Here is a 21,400-nt window from a genome sequence, read left to right on the forward strand (position 1 = left end):
GCTTAACGACTGAGCCACCCAGGTGCCCCGACTATGTTAAATTTTTAAAAATCTGCATTGACATTCCGGGAAACCTTTTCATTGGAAACCTCAAGGGTAACCATTTAAAGCAGACTCTAACATTTCTGTGCAACCCTGTTTGATTCATATCTATGATTGGTTCCTTTTACTTCCTCCCGAGTTAGTTTCTCTCTTTCTTGCAGGTAATTTAATCCAATTCACATTCACATTTTGTATTCAACCTAAGCATTTCCATAATGCCCATCACCATATGTAACAGCTCTCCCGCTGTTTGATAAATGGGGTTTATAAAGCGGAATATCTCAAAAGCGGAATATCTCAAAAGCGTCAATTCCCAGAGCTGTGGTTGCTGCTAACCCTGGTAGAAGTAACACTTTCAGCTAGCTTACCAAGTTCCTTTCGGGCATCTGAAGGACGAGGTAACTCTCTCACGTTAATCAGCTTTTGCCGAAAGCAAACTAGCTGAGCTGAAAGGAAATGGAAGACATCCTGTAATGACTTCCTATTACTGAAGTACATGTTTCTATGGGCATAACCCTGATATAAAAGGCAGAAGGTGCCACAGGAAATGTTCAGATCTCAATATTGCACTGTTAGAAGCCCCCTCCCTTCCTCATTAGGGCTGGCAGGTGGTCTGGGAGGCTGCACAACCCTTTCTGATGATGATGACGACGGTGGGAGTAATCAAACCCTATGGGATGTGGTGACTTCTGTTTAGCTGCGTGGACAGCTTTCTAGTTCAGATGCCTGGAGCTCAGGAGCAGTGTCATTTAATAATTTTATTTGCTGGGGTGGGTCATCAAAAGTTACTTTTTCCTGTCTGTACTCAGCCTATTTTCTTTAAAGATACTTGAAAGTTTTAGAAAATATGTACTTATTAATGAGCGCATATTCTTTATTTCTTTAATTTTTTTTAAAGATTTAAAAAATTTTATTATTTGACAGAGAGAGCGCTTGAGAGAGCACAAGCAGGGGGAGGGGCAGGCAGAGGGAGAAGCAGGCTCCCCACTGAGCAGGGAGGCTGATGGGGGGCTCCATCCCAGGACGCTGGGATCATGACCTGAGCTGAAGGCAGATGCTTAACCAACTGAGCCACCCAGGAGCCCCTATTTGTGACTTAAAAACTTGCAGTGTTATTTTTAAGTAACTAACAGTGGTTTGCATTGTGATACACGAGACCGAGTTCATTTGTTAATTGTAGAAGTGGTTAACTATAGGTATTATAATCTCTCTTCCTCTGGACGTGCGTGACATTTTTAAGCTGATTAATCCTCATGATAGTTCTATAAAGTAGGTCAGTATTACCATCCCAGGTATATGTAAAGGAGAACAGGAAAGGGAGTTGAGTTTGTTTTGCTTGGGTGCTGACAGTTTGGTTTTAGTAATCGTAGAATTTTGTTGATGGACATCTTTTTAACCACAGGCTGCTTGGAAGGGCACAATAGAATTTTATTCTTAAACTGTTTTTCTTGTTTACTTTTAGTCTCCACTCATTCCTTACAAAAGAAACAAAAGGATATAAACTTGGCCACCAAGAAGCTTGTATTCTTTAATTTACTGGTTAAATGCCAGATATACTTAAGGTGTTTTGATTAAAGGTATGGAGAAACAATCCGTTCCCTTTTCATCTTTAAAACTATCCGGTGACTGCCAGCTAATCTGGGGGAAAAACACACATGATAATTCACATCTCAGGCTGATATATTTTATTTTGCCTTGCAGTTTGCCTCGTGTTCTTTCTTCCTTTATTTCCTTGAATTATTTACTTCCTGTCATTCAGTCATTGATTCAGCAGGTGTTTACTGAGTGACTAGACTACTAGGTTCCTCATTTGTCGCAGTTACTGTCAGAACACAATGCATTTAGTGCAGATCCTACCCTTTGGGAGTTTACAGGCTAGGTGGGAATGTAAGATGTGTTCCTGTTGTTTCTGTAAAGATTACGTAATCCAGTTCACCATGTGCCAAGCAAGTGATCAGGGTCCTAAGTGTGTCAAAATAAGAGTTGTAGTGAGGAGTCAGGTCTAAATCAGGTCACCAACAGTGCTACATTCAGATTTCTCACAGATGCCATCTTTTATAACCACACACATATAAAGTTCAAGTTTATCTTAGGTTTGTGAGCTTTGTGGGAGGAGTGAAATCTAGCAGTCGGAGAAGGGGCAGCTTTGGAAATGGTGTCATTCTCCAGGGATTTTCCATGACGTTAGTGGGTAAGTCCACCCTTTACTTCTGAATTTTTGTGTTGCAGTAACAGTCTTGTCATTTTGATGATCTCTGGTATACCTTTGGTGATCTGTGATCTTGATGGACCTAGGATACGTAGAATGTTTTCAGGAAATTTATCAGTCTGGATGGTATATGTCTATTCAGCTGACATTTTACAGTTCTTCAGGAATCTGAGTAAAAACCGGAATCTGAGTAAATACCCTTTCAGAGCAAGTAATGTTGAAATCTTTGGTAACTCTCCAGCAGATAAACTGTCTCCTGTCCTTGCAAATTTTGGATTAGTTTTTTACTCATTTTAAGACATGTATTGCATTTCTATTACAATTATTAAATGACTCATAGCAGTTGGAATTGTTATGGTGAGTGATTTTAATTTGGAGCGTTAGCTAATCATGGAGGCAGTATAATGAATAAGAGCATGGACTCTGGAGCCAGACTGCCTGTATTGTAATCCCGGCTTTGCCACTCACTGGTTGTGTGATTCTGGAAAAGTTGCTTAACGTCTCTGTGTCCCGGTTTTCTTAGTTGTAAAACATGGGTAATAATATCTACATATTAGGATTTTGTGAGGACTCCAAAGTCCTCCCTGAGGTGTTTGTAATAATGCCTGGCCCAAAGTAAGGACTCAATTAGGTGCTCCCAGTAGTAGTGTGTGGTAACATCTTCCATTACGATTTTTTTGATCTTACTGTTCTAGCATATTAAATTAATAAATTCATTACACATATATATACATAAAAATAAGTACTTTGATCATTTTTATAGGTTCCCTTAACACTATAGGATTTGATGAATGGTCTGTGCATACAGGGGAGGGAGATGCTATAAGCTAGGGTCATTAAGAGAAGCTACACACATTATGCTAATTTTTATATTTTGAGTTTTAAAGGATAGTCTTTTTTTTAATTTTAAAAATTAATTTGTTATTGTTATGTTAATCACCATACATTACATCATTAGTTTTTGATGTAGTGTTCCATGATTCATTGTTTGTGCATAACACCCAGTGCTCCATGCAGAACGTGCCCTCTTTAATACCCATCGCCAGGCTAACCCATCCTCCCACCCCCCCCCTCTAGAACCCTCAGTTTGTTTTTCAGAGTCCATTGTCTCTCATGGTTCATCTCCCCCTCTGATTTCCCCCCCTTCATTCTTCCCCTCCTAAAGGATAGTCTTTATTTTATTTTATTTTTTAAGATTTTTTATTTATTTGAGAGAGAGAGAGAGCGAGAGAGAGAGCATGAGAGGGGGTAGGGTTCGAGGGAGAAGCAGACTCCCTGCTGAGAAGGGAGCCCAATGTGGGACTCCATCGTGGGACTCTGGGATCATGACCTGAGCCGAAGGCAGTCGCTTAACCAACTGAGCAACCCAGGCGCCCCGGATAGTCTTTATTTTAAACTTTTTGGGGTCTTTTACTTTATTGGTCCCAAGAAAAATACCTTGCATATATATTGGCACTCTGTAAAAATGGGTTATCCACATAAGGACATGCATACATATATGTTCTCTTTATGCCATGTTAACATTGCCTCCAGCATTCTGGTCCAAAATTGCAAAGGGAAATGAAGTGAATTAGGCCACTGTGGACGTTATAGTATGCCAGGGTCTACTGTGTGATGCTCCTAGAGGACTGGAAGTAGTTTGGCAACAGTTAGCCAGGTGATTTGATCTTGCCACATGTCCAGAAAATAGGGCACAATCAATTCATGCTGAGCCCACCTGAATTCTGTGTGTGATTACTTTAGGCTTCTTGTTAGCTTTGATGGGGGTGAATCTTTGAGCAGGGATCTAAATGACCTGAAAGAAGGTAAGTGGTTTTCCTTTCTACATTCTGCAGTTGCCTAAGAAGAAATCACTTTGGAGTCTGCACCTGTCTGATCCTGTTTTTTTTTTTTTTTTAAATGGGCCTGTGTGTATGGCCAGGATGCTTTCAGCTGTAAGTAACAGAATACTAAGCTACATTTCTGCAGGAACAATGAGTAAAACTTAAGATCTCTTTATAGAGAGTTCTAGGATTGGTTAAATCAGCACAAGGACACCATCAGGCACGCAGGTGCTTGCCATCTTTCTGTTCTGCCATCTTCAGTCTATTGTCTTTCTTCCTTGGGCTTGTCCCTTCACGGTCACCAGGTGACTGCCACAGTTCCAGGCATCACATTCTCACACAGCTGTATTCAAAGGCAGATGGGAAGGGGAGTTTTCTTTTGTGTCACCTTTCAAAAATGGGGAAAACCTTGCCTAGGAACCCCCTCGTGTACATCCTCCTTTGTCTCATTGGCCAGGCCTGGGGTACGTGCCTACCATAGACCAGTCACTGCTGTGCCTGAGTAAGTGAAATAGGAAATATCGGTTTGGCATAGTCAAGTGTCATCTCCTGGGACTGGGGAGGGGCCCAGCAACCCTAAGGGTTCTAGTGCAAGGAGAAAATGGGAGATGGCTAATGGGTAAGCAACACACAGCATCTTCCACAAGGCCGATTTCATAAGGTGTGCAATCTAGGGTCTTTGCCACCTTAAAGTGGAATCATGGCATCTTATTTTTGCTCATATTATAATCTGTAGTTCCTTTTATGAAATCAACAACACCTTAACATTGGCCTCGAACAAAACTGATGGCTATCATTATGAGGCAATGACTTTGTAGTGTTTATTGTATATGATATGGAATTGTGTATTTCTTAAGAGTTAGTAGCTTTGATTCTTTATCTCAGGAAACAAACTGAGGGTTGCTGGAGTGGGGGGTGGGGTGGGAGGGATGGGGTGACTGGGTGATGGACACTGGGGAGGGTATGTGTTCTGGTAAACGCTGTGAATTGTGCAAGACTGTTGAATCTCAGATCTGTACCTCTGAAACAAATAATGCAATAGATGTTAAGAAAGAAAAAAAGAAGAAGAAGAATGTAGCAGGAGGGGAAGAATGAAGGGGGGGAAATCGGAGGGGGAGAAGAACCATGAGAGACGATGGACTCTGAAAAACAAACTGAGGGTTCTAGAGGGGAGGGGGTTGGGAGGATGGGTTAGCCTGGTGATGGGTATTGAGGAGGGCACGTTCTGCATGGAGCACTGGGTGTTATGCACAAACAATGAATCATGGAACACTATATCTAAAACTAATGATGTAATGTATGGGGATTAACATAACAATAAAAAAATTTAAAAAAAAAAGAGTTAGTAGCTTTGTATTTAAGTGCTAAGCACAGCATGGTAGGTACATAGGGTAGGAAATGTGTTAAATAAATACATGTCTCATAGGTTTTACTATTTTGTTACTTTGCCATGTTCTGTATGGGTTCTGGGAGGTTTCTGGGGTTAGGTCAATAAAGATCAGAATGATCTTTGTTTAAAGAAGATCACAGAATTTTAAGGATGGAGGATAAAAGAGTGACTTGAATGGTCAATATTTCCATTCATGAGGCTTCACAGAACTAACTTTGGATTTAGTATCACACAGCAGAACTTCTCTAAAGGGAGCTGCAGTAGACTCGGCTACTTCAGCTCAGTAAACTTATCAGTTTAACCCTTTTTTTTTTAAGATTTTATTCATTTGAGAGAGAGAAAAAGCACAAGCGGGGGGAGGGGCAGAGGGAGAAGCAGGCTCCCCACATGATACCCCGCCTGATACCATAATGTGGGACTCGATCCCAGGACCCTAGGATCATGACCTGAGCCGAAGGGAGAGGCTTAACCAACTGAGCCACCCAGGTGTCCCCAGTTTAACCCATTTTTAGAAAGACTGCAGAGATCATGAGTGTCCTCAGAACAGTGCCTTTAGCACGTAGTAACACCTGGGCCATGAAGCAGGCATTCATTTATTAGTGATCCTCCTGCATTTAACTGTCAAACTAATTTAAAATCATGAAGTGAAGCAAATACTAACGTATACCCTTTCCAATACCTCCCAGCCCTTACCAGCACACCTTTCCCCAGCAGTAAGTAAATTTCCAGGACTGTGAATATCCATTTATTACTATGATTGATACAAATACCTTCCAGTGATAGGAGGCTTTTTTTACTTTAACAGAATGTGTAGATATGAGTTTATGTATAAGGCAGTGGTGGATGGATGGGAGTGGAGTTTTGTAGTGCTGCAGATTTATGCTCCTTGCCAATTCTCTAGCTCACTGATGTGGTTGTAAGATTTTTTTGGGTCTGATTTAGAGCCTGCATTTATCCCCAAGTGCTTTACCAGCAGGGGTCTGCTTTGCCAGTATGCTGTTTTTTGTTTTTGTTTTTTTGGATGCCATAATTAGCCTGTTACATTGAAAGTTTAATTTTCTTGTGATATTTTTCTCCTTTGATACTCTATTAGCTATTGAAATGAAAACATTTGCAGTGGACTCAGACTTTCAAAGGAATATGATATACTTCATTAAAATTTGGAGTGAGAACTTTCCATGAGGTCCAGTCACAATAGCATCTCAGCTGTCAACTATTTGGGGAGTTAATGCATGTTGCTAGGAAGAGAGCTCTAAGGCTTTTTATTTTTCCCCCTTAATGCGACTACACTAACAGTGACTGTATTTCCTGTGCTGTACTTTTCATCCCCGTGACTTACTCATTCTGTAGTTGGAAGCCTATACTGTCTACTCTCCTTCACCCATTTTGCCCACCACCCCTACCCCCCTTCCCTCTGGCAACCACCAGTTCTCTGTATTTATGGGTCGGTTTCTGCTTTTTTTTGCTTGTTTATTCATTTGTTTTTTAGATTCCACATGTAAATGAAATCATATGGTATTTGTCTTTCTCTGATTTATTTCACTTAGTGTAATACCCTCTAGGTCCATCCATGTTGTCATAAATGGCCTCATTCTTATGGCTGAGTAATATTTTGCTATATGCATATACGCCACATCTTCTTTACCCATTTATCTGTCGATGGACACGGGTTGCTTTCATATCTCGGCTATTATAAATAATGTTACAGTACACATGGGGGTGCATATAGCTTTTCTAATTAGTGTTCTTGCTTTCTTTGGGTAAATACCCACTAGTGAAATGTATGAAATTTCTGTTTTTAATTTTTTGAGGTGCCTCCATACCATTTTCCATAGTGGCTGCACCAATTTAGGGCTCTTTTTAAACCTCTTTTCAAAGTCATATTAATGAGAGTTTGCAGAGTCCTTAACAATTTAAAGAACCGGTTTCCCACTTTGCATAGATTTGTGGTCAGTGTACTTTATCATGTGAGAAGAATTTATCATTGATTGGTTTGGAATCGGCCTAGTGCTGTATGAATAGTGCTGATCATGGTTAAATAAATTGTGCTGAATGAGACAGCAAGTTCTCCATTCTGCCTGTACTCAGGCTGTGGGGCGCACATTCAAAGTAGTGCAGGAACATGGGGCTCATTATGCTCTTAGACGCAAGTTCCCTGGTTTCCTTTAAGGAGGTGAAGGCTGCTGATGGGCCACGGTGGGCCTGCTCCAAGCCCAGCTGGAAGTAAGAATATTGGCAACCAGGAAAAGAGAAAGGAAAGATAGGAAAAGTGGAGAGAGCAGTCATGCTGAGCTCACCAGGAGGCACAAGTTAAATGCTCTTTTTTCTTCATATGGAGGAAAGAATGCTGAGGTAATTATGGAATGTTTTTGTTTACTGTGAGGTGGCTCATGATAGAGATACCCCAAACCAGAGACACCTGGGTGGCTCAGTCAGTTAAGTGTCTGCCTTCAGCTAGGGTCATAATCTCAGGGTCCTGGGATCAAGCCTAGCATCAGGCTCCCTGCTCAGCGGGGAGTCTGCTTCTCCCTCTGCCGCTCCCCCTGCTTGTTCTCTCTCTCTCTCCCCCCCCAATAAATAAATTAAAATCTAAAAAAAAAAAAAGAGATCCCAGACTAGCTAGTCATGCATGAGAAGTTGGAAGTTTTTTTTTTAAAGGTTTTTTTATTTATTCATTTGAGACACAGAGATACAGAGAGAAAGAGAGAGAATATGAGCAGGGGGAGAAGCAGAGGGAGGGGGAGAAGCAGGCCCCCTGCTGAGCAGGGAGCCCGATGTGGGGCTCGATCCCAGGACCCTAGGATCATGATCTGAGCCGAAGGCAGACGCTTAACCATCTGAGCCACCCAGGTGCCCCAAGTTTTTTTTTTTTTTTTTTTAAAGATTTTATTTATTTATTTGACAGAGAGAGACACAGCGAGAGAGGGAACACAAGCAGGGGGAGAGTGAGAGGGAGAAGCAGGCTTCCCGCCAAGCGGGAGCTCGATGTGGGGCTCGATCCCAGGACCCTGGGATCATGACCTGGGCTGAAGGCAGACGCTTAACGACTGAGCCACCCAGGCGCCCTGAGAAGTTGGAATTTTTATTGTGATGTCTTGATGAGTGTTAGCCCACACTTTACACATCTTTCTGTTCTTTGTTCTTCATTGAAGGTAGTTTCTGAAGCACAAGAGCTTTGATGAATGCATTTAGTATTTCCATATGGAGACGATAGTGGTGAACGGTATATGAGTATACATATTCTGGCTATTTTAGGCTCTCCTTTTGGTTACTGGTGTAATTCAGATCAACTGGATGCCTGTCTCCTTTCTTTACTATTCTAGCTTGTCATTAAGCATCGGCTACCCTCTTTATGGAGGAGGACTCATCTGTAGGCTTTGTAGAGCTTTTGTAAATAGCTATTTTTTATATTTCTAAACTGACACAATGTGATTAGGAGTAGGAAAGGGTGGGCCAGGCCCCAGAGAGCAATCAGTGATATTTCTCTTTCCTTCCACTTCTGTCTCTGCTCCACACGTGCGTGCACACACACACACACACACACACGTGTGCATGCACATGCATCAGCAGCATCGGTTGAATGAGGGGAGGGTGCCAGTACACGTCACCCAGGATTGGGCAGGACCACTGGACCCATAGAATTTCTTTCCCTTGTCATTTTATGAGCTCAAGAAAAAGCCAAACTGTTAGTCCATCTCCTCATTGCCCATCCTTTTGTTAAAGCACTTTATGAATTACCATTTAACTGCCCTGATTTAGATATTTTGGGTCAGAAAAACGCGATTTCAAGTTTGTCCACAGTTTAAATGCACCACTGACTTTGGCAGTGTTCCAGCCAAACAGAGCTGTCTAGAGACCTTCTTAGGACTGACCCTAAAGTGTCAGCGGCGGGTGGGTGGATGGGTGGGTGGGGGGAGCATCAGGCTTCAGTGCACGTGGATGAAACCAACCAGTGAAAGCTCTGTGACAGGAAAGACTGGAGGGAGCCCAAGACTTAAATGAATTCTTCTCTGTTCTAGTTTAAGTGCCTCCTCTCTGTCCCTTGCTCTGGACTGGTTGTCATCATGACCAGGCCAGAGCCACAAATCAAGAAGAAGCCATCGGTCGTCCTTCACTTCTGTTGTTCTCTTACTTCATGGAATTCTTGACTCTGAATTTTGTATGTCTCAGTTTTGTGTAATTTGCATGTTTATATTAAGGACTAGGGCACTTTGACTTTCTTTACACTTTTGTGCAGGATTTATTTCTGGTCGAGATTGCATGGCTGCCCAGGTGAGTCGGGCACATGATACCAGAGCATTTCAGTGGGAAAGGATTGTTTACTTAATACGTGGAATTGATACAGTTGGTTGTTTATCTGCAAATAGACCTAGACCCCCTAGCTCCCGCCATATTCAAAAGTAACTTCCAGATGTATGAAGGACATAAATGTAAAAAGGAAAACTACAAAAATGATAGGAAAAAAATTAGGGGACTGTGTTTAGAATTGGGGGTTCTAAAGTGAGACAGGTAGTCCAGAAGCCATAAAGAAAATGATTGGCAGATTTGCATGAAATTAAATTTTTTTTTTGTGATATAAAGCATTCGTGAACAAAACCAAAAGATGAGTCCAGACTGAGAAAAAATCATGCCATGAATTGCCAGGTAAAAGTTTCATATCTCAAATACAGCAGAGCATCTTCAAGTTGATAAGAAAAAGATAAGCAACCCTGTAATAAAGTGGACATTTTACAGAGGAGCACGTACAAATAGCCAATGAATATATGCAAATATGTTCAGGGAAATGAAGATTAAAATGAGATACGATTTTTTCCATCCATTTGATTGGCAAAAAAATTTCAGAGAGTATTATCCAATGCTCACTGGTATTGGAAAACGGGCGCTGTCATGTGCTAATTGAGGAAGTGTGGGCTGCTACAGTCTTTTTGTAAATCAACTCGCTGTATTTAGTAAAATTTAAAATGGTTATACCTTTTGAATAAGCATTTCTATTTTTAAGCTTCCTTACACAAATAAAAATGTTAATATATAGCAGAAGGAACTATTTCTTTTTTTTTTTTTTGAAGATTTTTTATTTATTCATTTGAGAGAGAATGCGATAGAGAGCATGAGAGGGGGGAGGGTCAGAGGGAGAAGCAGACTCCCTGCTGAGCAGGGAGCCCGAAGTGGGACTCGATCCCGGGACTCCAGGATCGTGACCTGAGCCGAAGGCAGTCGCCTAACCAACTGAGCCACCCAGGCGCCCCCAGAAGGAACTATTTCTAAGAATGCTTACTGCAGCAGTGTTTTCAGTGGCAAAGTAATGGAAACAGCTTGCTCATACTCCAGGGAAGAGGTTGAATAAATATAACGGACAGTCACAAGTTCAAACTTTAGGGACCAGCTTTATACTGTTGACTCACAAATTATCTCCAGCCTCATTTTCACTGAATTCCAGACTTGGTGTCCATTTACAGTCTCCACTTCGATGTGTAATTGGCATCTTAAGCTTAACAGATTCCAAGCCAAACCCTGTTTTTCCCTCAAACCTGTTCCCCATCTATTTTCTCAGTTTTAGTAAACGGCAGTTCCAGCTGTCAGGTCAAAACCCTTGAAGGCATCCCTGAACCCACCTCCCTTACTTCACTACCCTGTGAATTTCTCCCCCTGCCCCACCAAGCCCCAGCACCTCCTGTTTCCCTTCCCCACTTTGCTTGTCTTCATAGTTTAGGCCTATCTCATATACTGCTTTCTCTCTGTCTTGTCTTTCTCTTATATTTGTTTAAGCTCCATGAGGATTGGGGCTATTTTGTATCTCCCAACACCTAGAATAGTGTCTGGCATATGTAAGTGCTGCCTTCAGGAGTTCTTTTTTGAATAAATGAGTGATTATATTGTAGAAAGAAAGTTACTAATTAAGGAGTATAGGATCCCTTTTTGTACAAATAAAATCAAGGCAAATAGGTCAGAGAAAGGCAAATGCCATATTAGCTCTTATATGTGGATCCAAAAAAAAAGGAGGAAGAAACCCAAGCTCTGACGTACAGAGAACAGATTAGTGGTTGCCAGAGGCAGGGGTGGGGAGGGGTGGGTGAAAGGGGAGAAGGTGGTCAAAAGGTGCAAGTCCTGAGGATGTGATATATAGTGAAGCGAGTTTAGCGGACGGTATTGTATATTTGAAAGTTGCTAAGAGAGTAAATCTTAAAAGCTGTCATAACAAGAAAAAAATTTTAATTAGGTATGGTGATGGATGTTACCTAGACTTATTGTGGTGATCATGTCGAGTATATACAAATATCGAATCATTATGTTGTATATAATATAATGTTTTATGTCAGTTATTCCTCAAATCAGAAAAGTTCATTGCAGCTCCCTGGAAAAAAGTCAAGCCAAAACTTTATTGAAAAAAAAATGATGTCCCTTTGATTTTTCCTTCCTGTGACTCTAATGTGGAATTTATTTGTAGACAGGCTTACGTGGCTTCAGCCATCGGGCATTTGCTTGTTGGCCTGTAGTGATCTCCACATCTACAGGGGTGAAGCTGTGAGAAATAAGGGCACTCCTAGGAAGACTGCCTGCACTCCTGCAGCAGAGTTGCCAGATTTGCTTTTGGGGAAGTATTTGTGAAATCAGTTGGAAGTACAGTTTTGCCTCTTGAACAACACAGGGGTTGGGGGTACTGACCCCTATGCTGTCGAAAATCCGTGTATAACTTCTGCCTTCCCCAAAACTTAACTACAAATAGCCTACTGTTGACTGGAAGCCGTGCTGATAACATAAACGGTAGATTAACATGTGTTTTGTAGGTTATATGTAATATGTATTGTATTCTTAGAATAAAGTAAGCTAGAGAAAGGAAAATGTCATTAAGAAAATCATAAGGGGAGAAAATACATTTATAGTAGCATACTGTCTTTGTCAAAAAAAATCCGCATGTGAGTGGACCCATGTAGTTCAAACCTATGGTATTCAGGTGTCAACTGTATATTGTTGGTGCAGGGGACCCAAATATATTGAGTATTGATATCCTACAGTGTCTTAGTTCCCTTACCCAAATATATATTGAGTTTCTTTTGTATCTTAAAACTATAAGTATTCCAGAATGAGAAGTCATATGATTACCTTTGTGGTAGATAATTACACTTGCATTTTAATGACAGACTCTGACAGGCTTGTACTCATCCTCCACCTTTAGACATCTTTGTTTTTAATAATAGGTTTATTGGGATATAATTCACATACCATACAATTTAATCACTTAAGGTATACAATTCAGTGGTTTTTAGTATATTCACAGAGTTGTGCAGCCATCACCATGATCAATTTTAGAACATTTTCATCACCCCAAAGGAGACCTCATACCATTAGCAGTCATCCAACTCTTCTCCATTCCCCAACCACTGGCCTTGGGTGACCGCTAATCTACTTTTGGCCTTCACAGATTTGCCTATTCTGGACATTTTATATAAATGAAATCATACGATATATGGTCTTCTGTGACTGGCTGATTTTAATTTAGCATGTTTTTAAGATTGACAGCATATATTTCATTTCTTTTTGTTGACAAATAATATTTCATTGCATAGATATATCACATTTTGTTTATACGTGGTCCATTGATGGGCTTTTAGGATATTATTAATGCTGCTATGGACATTTGTGTACAAGTTTTCGTGTGGATATATGTTTTCATTTCTCTTAGGTATATACCTAGGAGTGGAATTGTTGGGTCATAGGGTAACTAGGTTTAACTTTTTTGAGGAACTGCCAACTACTTTCCAAAGTGGTTGCACCATTTTACATTCTTGTTAGCAGAGTATGAGGATGTGAGAGATTTTTTAAAAATCAGATCAGTCTATAAGAGTGCCTACCTCAAGAGTCCCTGGTACATAGGAAGCAGGAAATAAGTGCTAGAAATTTTAGTATTATTGATATAGTGGGTGCTCCATGTGTATAACAAGTTCAGAATCAGTGCAGTGTTTTGTGTGGCAAAATGCATATAATGTAAAATTCACTATCCTGACCATTTTTTAATGTACAGTTCAGTGGTATTAAATACATTATAAGGTTGTGCTACCATTACCACCATCTGTTTCTTTTTCTTTTTTTTTTTTTTAAGATTATTTTATTTAATTTATTTGACAGAGAGACACAGCGAGCGAGGGAACACAAGCAGGGGGAGTGGGAGAGGGAGAAGCAGGCTTCCCGCCGAGCAGGGAGCCCGATGTGGGGCTCGATCCCAGGACCCTGGGATGATGACCTGAGCTGAGGCAGAGGCTTAGTGACTGAGCCACCCAGGCGCCCCACCATCTGTTTCTAAAACTCTCTTTCCATCTTGTAAAACTGAAACAGTCACGCTCCATGTCTCTCTTCCCTCAGGCGCCTGGCAGCACCATTCTGTGTTCTGATTTTTGACTAAACTACTTCATATAAGTGGAATCATATAGTATTTGTCTTTTTGTGATTGTCTTATTTCATTTAGCATAATTGCCTCAAGTTTTATCAGTGTTGTAGCATGTGTCAGAAGTTCTTTCCTTTTTAAGGCTCAGAAATACTCCATACTATGATATACTGCATTTTGTTATCCATTCATCTGTCAGTGGACATTTTGGTTGCTTCCATGTTTTAGCTATTGTGAATACTTCTAAGAACAGGGGTGTACAAATATATTTTTGAGACCCTGCTTCCAGATCTTTTCGGCATACACCCAGGAGTGGAATTGCTGTATCATCTGGTAATTCTATTTTTAATCTTTTGAGGAACCCCCATCCTGTTTTCCGCAGGGGCTGCACCATTTTACATTCCCACCCACAGCGCACAGGGCTTCCAATTTCTCCTCATCCTCATCAACACTTATTTTCTGTTTTTCTGATAGTAGCTATCCTAATGGGTGTGAGGTGGTATCTCATTATAATTTTGATGTGCATTTCCCTAATGAGTAGTAATGTTCAGCATCTTTTCATGTACTTATGGGCCATTTAAGTATCTTCTTTTTTTTTTTTTAAGATTTTATTTATTTGACAGAGAGAGACACAGCAAGAAAGGGAACACAAGCAGGGGGAGTGGGAGAGGGAGAAGCAGGCTTCCCACGGAGCAGGGAGCCCGATGCAGGGCTTGATCCCAGGACCTCAGCCTAATGACTGAGCCACCCAGGTGCCCCTTATTTAAGTATCTTCTTTGGAGAAATGTGTGTTCAAGTCCTTTCCACTTTTTGAATTGGGTTGTTTATCTTTATGGACCTCATTTTTAAAAAATTTTTTATTGTTATGTTAATCACCATACATTACATCATTAGTTTTAGATGTAGTGTTCCATTGAGTTGTTTATCTTTAGTCTTAGGAGTTTTCTGTATATTCTGGATATTATTCTCTTATCAGATATGCAAGTTGCAAAGATTTTCTCCCATTTTGTGAGGTGCCTTTTTACTCTGTTGAAAGTGTCTTTTGATGCATAATTTTTTTGTTGTTGTTGTCATGAAGTCCAATTTACCTTTTTGTTTTCTTTTTTTGCCTGTGCCTTTGGTGTCATAGCCAAGAAATCCAAATGCCAAATCCAGTGTCATGAAGCTTTTCAGTGCAGTATTTCTTAACATTAGAATCGTTTGGACAATTAAAAAAACCACACAAAACATGTGGTCTTCCAAAATTTGCTGATTCAAGTGGGTAGGATGGACCCAGGTGTATGTATTCAGAAAAAAGACTCCCTTTTGAGTATTGACTCCGAGGAAGCTGTTCTAGGCCCTCTCAGGCTGGTTTGATTACTCATCCTTTGTCCTCATAATATGCTGTACACAATTTTGTCATTGGATTTACCTCACTATAATATAATCTTTAAGTCTGTCTCCTGTTAGAGATTTTGAGTCATGATGGATGGATGAATGGATGGATGGATGGGTGGGTGGATGGGTGGGTGGGTGATTTAATAACCAGCTATTTATCACTCAGGGCACATCCTGGGTGTTCCCTCTTCCAAGAAGCCTCTCTGGGGCACCTGGGTGGCTCAGTTGGTTAAGCATCTGCCTTCAGCTCATGTTATGATCCTGGGGTCCTGGGATCGAGCCCTGCATTAGGTTCCCTGCTCAGTGGGGAGCCTGCTTCTCCTTCTCCCTCTGCCTCTCCCCCTGCTTGCACTCTCTCGCTCTCTCTCCCTCTCTCTGTCAAATAAATAAAATCTTTAAAAGAAAAGAAAAGAAGAAGCCTCTCCTCTCTCTACCCCATGCATGGGCTGGATTAGATGCCTGTCACATGGGCTGCCTTTAGCAGCCTGCACATGGTGCTGTAACATGAGTTTGCATGCTTTGTTTGCCTCTTCAGTTAGAGGGAACTTGAGGACAGAACCATATCTTATTTGACAATCTCTTCAAATAGTGTTGGGAAAACTGGACAGCAACATGCAGAAGAATGAAACTGGGCCACTTTCTTACATCATACATGAAAATAAATTCAAAATGGATGAAAGACCTAAATGTGAGACAGGAATCCATCAAAATCCCAGAGGAGAATACAGACAGCATCCTCTGTGACCTCGGCTATAGCAACTTCTTACTAAACACGTCACTGGAGGCAAGGGAAAACAAAGCAAAAATGTATTATTGGGAGTTCATCAAGATAAAGTTTCTGCAGGAGTGCCTGGGTGGCTCATATGGTTAAGTGTGCCTTTGGCTCAGGTCATGATCTCACGGTCCTGGGATTGAGCCCCACGTCAGGCTCCCTGCTCAGCAGGGAGTCTGCTTCTCCCTCTGCGCCCCTCCCCTGGCCCCGGCCACTCGTATGGTTTCTCTCTCAAATAAATAAAATCTTAAAAAAAAAAAAAAAGCTTCTGCATGGCGAAGGAGACAATCAACAAAACTAAAAAGCAGCCTTTGGAATGAGCGAAGATATTTGCAAATGACATATCTGATAAGGGGTTGGTATTCAAAATCTGTAAAGAACTTAATAAACTCAACGCCCCAAAACCAAATAATCCAGTTAAGAAATGGACAGAAGACATGAATAGACATTTTTCCAAAGAAGACATCCAGATGGCTAGCAGACACATGAAAAGATGCTCAACATCCCTTGGCATCAGGGAAATACAAATCAAAACCATGATGAGATACCACCTCACACCAGTCAGAATGGCTAAAATTAACAACACAGGAAACAACAGTGTTGGTGAGGATGCGGAGAAAGGGGAACCCTCTTACACTGTTGGTGGGAATGCAAGCTGGTACAACCACTCTGGAAAACAGCATGGAGGTTCCTCAAAAAATTAAAAAGAGAACTACCAGGAATAGCACCTCTAGGTATTTACCCAAAGGATACAAAGTACTGATTCAAAGGGATACATGTACCCTGATGTTTATAGAAACAGTATCAACAATAGCCAAACTATGGAGAGAGCCCAAATGTCCATTGACTGATGAATGGATAAAGAATTGTGGTATATATACACAATGGAGTATTACTCAGCCATCAACGTTGCTATTTGCAACGACCTGGGTGGAGGTAGTATATAATGCTAAGTGAAATAAGTCAGAGAAAGACAAATACCATATGATTTCACTCATGTGGATTTAAGAAACAAAACAGATCAACATATGGGAGGGGAAAAAAAAAGAGAGGGAAACAAACCATAAAAGACTCTTTTTTTTTTGGCTTGATCAAAACTAAATACATACGTATTTATAAGTTTTTAGGTTTAAACAGATCATTAAATAATTGAATAATTTTCTTTTTTTTCTTTTTATTTAACATATAAAGTATTATTTGTTTTAGGAGTACAGGTCTGTGATTCATCAGTCTTACACAACACCCACCACAACACATACCCTCCCCAATGTCCATCACCCAGCCACACCATCCTCCCACCCCCAACCTCTCCAGCAACCCTCAGTTGTTTCCTAAGATTAAGAGTCTCTTAATGGAGGGAGGAGGGTGAGGGATGGGCTAGAGGGGTGATGGGTATTAAAGAGGGCACTTGTTGTGATGAGCACTGGGTGTAGTATGTAAGTGATGAATCACTGAATTCTACTGAATCACTGAAACCAATATTGCACTGTGTGTTAACTAGAATTTAAATAAAAATTTGGGAGAAAAAAACCTCATATCTTGTCTTTTGATCTCTAATGTATATAGAATCTTGTAGATGATAAACTCATACTTTATTTTGGTGTGTGTTTTGCGTTTTAAAATCTGCTTCCCTGAGATGTAATTTACATGCAATAGGATTCACCAATTCTAAATGTATAATTTAATGGATTTTAACAGTCATAGAGAAAAAAGTGGCCATCACAATCATGATAGAGAACACTTCTTTTATCCCCAAACCTTTCTTGTGCTTCCAGTTTTTTCCCTACATCTGCTTTTTGTCATTACAGTTTTGACTTTTCTAGGATTTTATATAAATGGAATCATATATAATCTTTTGTGTCTGGCTTTTTAGAATAATGCCTTTGAGATTCATATATTATTGCATATGTTAGTAGTTTGTAGGGTTTTGTTGCTGAACAGTATTCCACTTTATAGATATGTCACATTGTTTATCCATTTATCAGTTAATGGACTTTTTTTTTTTTTCCAAATTTGGGCCGTTTTGAGTAAAACTGCTAAGAATGTCTGAGTACAGTTTTTTGGGTAGACATATATTTTGATTTTTCTTGGGTAAATTCCTAGGAGCTGGTTTATATGGTAACTGCCAGATTTCCACAGTGACAGTACTATTTTAAATTTCTGCCAGTAGTTCATGAGAGTTCTAGTTTCTTCCCATCCTCAACATCACTTGGTATTGTCCATCTTTTTAATTTTAGCCATTCAAATTGGTGTGCAATAGAATCTCCTTGTTTTAATATGCATTTCACTAATGACTAATGATATTGAGCAACTTTTCATATGCTTATTTTATCTTAATACTATATCTTATTTTTGGCAAAGTGTATATTCAAGTATGTTGCCCATTTAAAAAAAAAATCAAAGTGCTTGCCTTAATCTTTTTTTTTTTTAAAGATTTTATTTTTAAGAATCTCTGCACCCAGTGTGGGGCTCAAATTCACAATCTGGAGGTCAAGAATCATTTGCTCTTCTGACTGAGTCAGCCAGGCATTCCATTGCTTATCTTATTCTTGAGATATAATAGTTATCTATATATTCAGGGTAGAAGACTTTTAGCACATATTTTGTAAATATCCCAATCTGTGGCTTTCCTTTTCATTTTTTTTTGACAGTGTCTTTTGAAGAACAACAAAAAATTGTTTTTTGAAGAACAAAAATTTTTATTTTGATGAAATTCAATTATCAGTTTTTACTTTTAGGATTCATGTTTTTTGTGTTTTAAGAATTTTACCTAACCCAAGATAACAGTGATTTTTCTCCTAGGTTTCCTTCATCAAATTTTATAGTTTAGCTCTTATATTTATGTCTGTGATCTGTTTCAATTTAACATTTTGTATGTTTGTGAGATCATGGTCAAAGTTCATTTTTTGCATATAGATAGCCATTTTCAGCACCATTGTTGAAAAAAAGACTTTAACTCCCATTGAATTACCCTGGCACCTTTGAAAATTAGTTGGCCATGTGTGTACTGGTCTATCTCTAGACATTCTATTCTGTTAATCTACATATTTACCCTTAGTCAGTACTACACTATGTTGATTACTATAGCTTTATAGTAAATCTTGAAAGTATGTAGTGCAGATTGTCTAGATCCTCTTTTTCTTTTTCAGAATATTTTGGCTATTCTAGAAATAAGTCAGTCAGAGAAAGACAAATACCATATGATTTCACTCATATGTAGAGTTCTTTTTAAGATTTTATTTATTTATTTGTCAGAGAGAGGGGAGAGAAAGCACAAGCAGGGGGAGTGGCAGGCAGAGGGAGAAGCAGGCTCCCTGCCAAGCAAGGAGTCCTACGTGGGACTCAGTCCCAGGACCCTGGGATCATGACCTGAGCTGAAGGCAGATGCTCAACCAACTGAGCCATCCAGGCATCCCTCGTGTAGAATTTAAGAAACAAAACAGATGAACATAGAGGTAGGGAAGGAAAAATAAAATAAGACAAAAATAGAGAAGGAGGCAAACCGTAAGGGACTCTTAACTATAGGGAACAAACTGAGGATTGCTGGAGGGGAGGTGGGTGGGTGGATGGGGTAACTGGGTGATGGGCATTAAGGAGGGCACTTGAAGTAATGAGTGCTGGGTGTTTGTGCAACTGATGAGTCACTGAATTCTACCTCTGCAACTGATAATACACTATATATTATTTAAATTGAATTTAAATAAAAAATAAAAAATAATATTTTGGCTATTCTAGGTCCTTGGCTTTGCATATATATTTGGGAATCAGCATTTCAGTTTTTATCAAAAAGCCTGCTGGGATTTTCATTGGGATTACTTTTGAATCACTAGACCGATTTGGGGTATATGTCCCCATTTTCTGGGTCATATTTAATTTCCTTAGCGATATTTTGTACTTCCCAGTGAACAGGCCTTGTACATATTTTTGTTTCTAAGTATTTCATATATTTGATTTGATTATACATGGTGTTCTAAAAACAATTTAATTTTTAATTTCTTTGGTATTATATAGAAATGTGGTTAATTTTTTGTATATTGATCTTGAATCACCTTGTTAAAACTCTCTTAATAGTTCTACTAGCATTTTTTTTGTGTGTGGATTCCTAATGAATTTCTACATAAATGACAGTGTTGTCTACAAGTCAGTTTTATTCCTTCCTTCCATCCTTCCTTCCTTTAATTTCTTCCTTCCTATGTGTTTTCTTTCATCTTTCTTCCTTATTTTACGGAGTAAACTCTAGTACAGTGATGAATAGAAGTGATAAAAGTAGATATCCTTGTCTTGTTCCTGATCTTAGAGGGAAAACATTCGTTTTCACCATTAAGTGTTTTGTTAGCAGTGGGTTATTCTTGGATTCCTTTTATCAAGTTGTGAAAGATCCCTAATATTTACTATTTTTTTTAAACTATGAGTGTTGAATTTTGTGAAATGCTATTCTCAACCTATTGAAGTGATTGTATGGATTTTCATTTTTGGTCTGCTGTGTGGTAAATTACATGAATTGTGTTTGTATGTTAAATTGAACTTGCATTCCTGGGATAAATCTCACTTGGTGATTTTTACATATTCTTTTGATTCCTAAAAATTTGGCAAGGTTTGTGCATCAGCATTCATGAGGATTATTGATTTTCTTTTCTTTTAATGTCTTTGGTTTTGTTCTGTGGGTAATGCCAGCCTCATACAATGAGTTGGGAAATGTTCCCTTTAGTTTTCTGGAAGAGCTTGTCTATATTTTATGTAAGCTTATTATGGGTTATTATTTTTTCTTTAAATGGTTGGTAGAGGGCACCTGGGTGGCTCAGTCAGTTAAGCATCTGCCTTCGGCTCAGGTCATAATCCCGGAGTCCCAGGATCGAGCCCCACATTGGGCTCCCTGTTCAATAGGGAGTCTGCTTCTCCCTCTCCCTCTGCCCTTCCCCCTGCTTCTCTCTTTTGCTCACTCACTCTCTCTCAAATAAATAAATAAATAAAATCTTAAAAAAAAAATGGTTGGTAGAATCACCACTGAAGCCATCTGAGCCTAGAGATTTCTTTGGAGGGCATTTTTAATTACAATTTAAATCCTTAAAAAACATACAGGAGTAATCAGATTACCTATTTTGTCTTAGGTGAGTTTTCATAGCTTGTGTCTTTCAAGGAATTTGTCTACTTCACTTAAGTTGTCACATTTTGGGGCATAAAATTTTCATAATGTCCCCTTGTTTTCCTTTTCATGTCTGTAAGATCTGTTTTTCTGATATAGATAATTTGTGTATTCTTTCTTTGTTTCCTGATTAGACTGGGTAGAGGTTAATCATTTTTACTGATAATTTCAAAGAAAAAGTTTTTGGATTCAATGATTTTTCTTTTTTTGTTTTCTATTTTATTGGTTTGTGCTGTTACTATTTTCTTTCTTCTACTTACTTTG

The 21,400-nt window shown here is 39.5% G+C and overlaps 1 protein-coding gene across 3 annotated transcripts in view; it reads left to right on the forward strand.

Moving 5' to 3' along the window:
- Positions 1-21,400, forward strand: part of HERC3 (HECT and RLD domain containing E3 ubiquitin protein ligase 3) — a 118,560-nt gene that overhangs the window by 17,807 nt on the left and 79,353 nt on the right. The window contains exon 1 of one of the 3 annotated variants that reach the window (XM_032400802.1): positions 1,136-2,233. The exons of the other annotated variants lie outside the window; for them this stretch is intronic. Within the exon in view, the coding sequence (XP_032256693.1) occupies positions 2,221-2,233 (13 nt within the window). The 5' untranslated portion in view covers positions 1,136-2,220. Of the gene's footprint in view, positions 1-1,135; positions 2,234-21,400 lie in introns of those variants that run through there. 3 annotated transcript variants of the gene reach the window in all.

The sequence above is a fragment of the Phoca vitulina genome, unplaced genomic scaffold, assembly GCF_004348235.1.
Source record: "Phoca vitulina isolate PV1807 unplaced genomic scaffold, GSC_HSeal_1.0 scaffold3, whole genome shotgun sequence".
In the NCBI taxonomy this organism is placed as follows: Eukaryota; Metazoa; Chordata; class Mammalia; order Carnivora; family Phocidae; genus Phoca; species Phoca vitulina.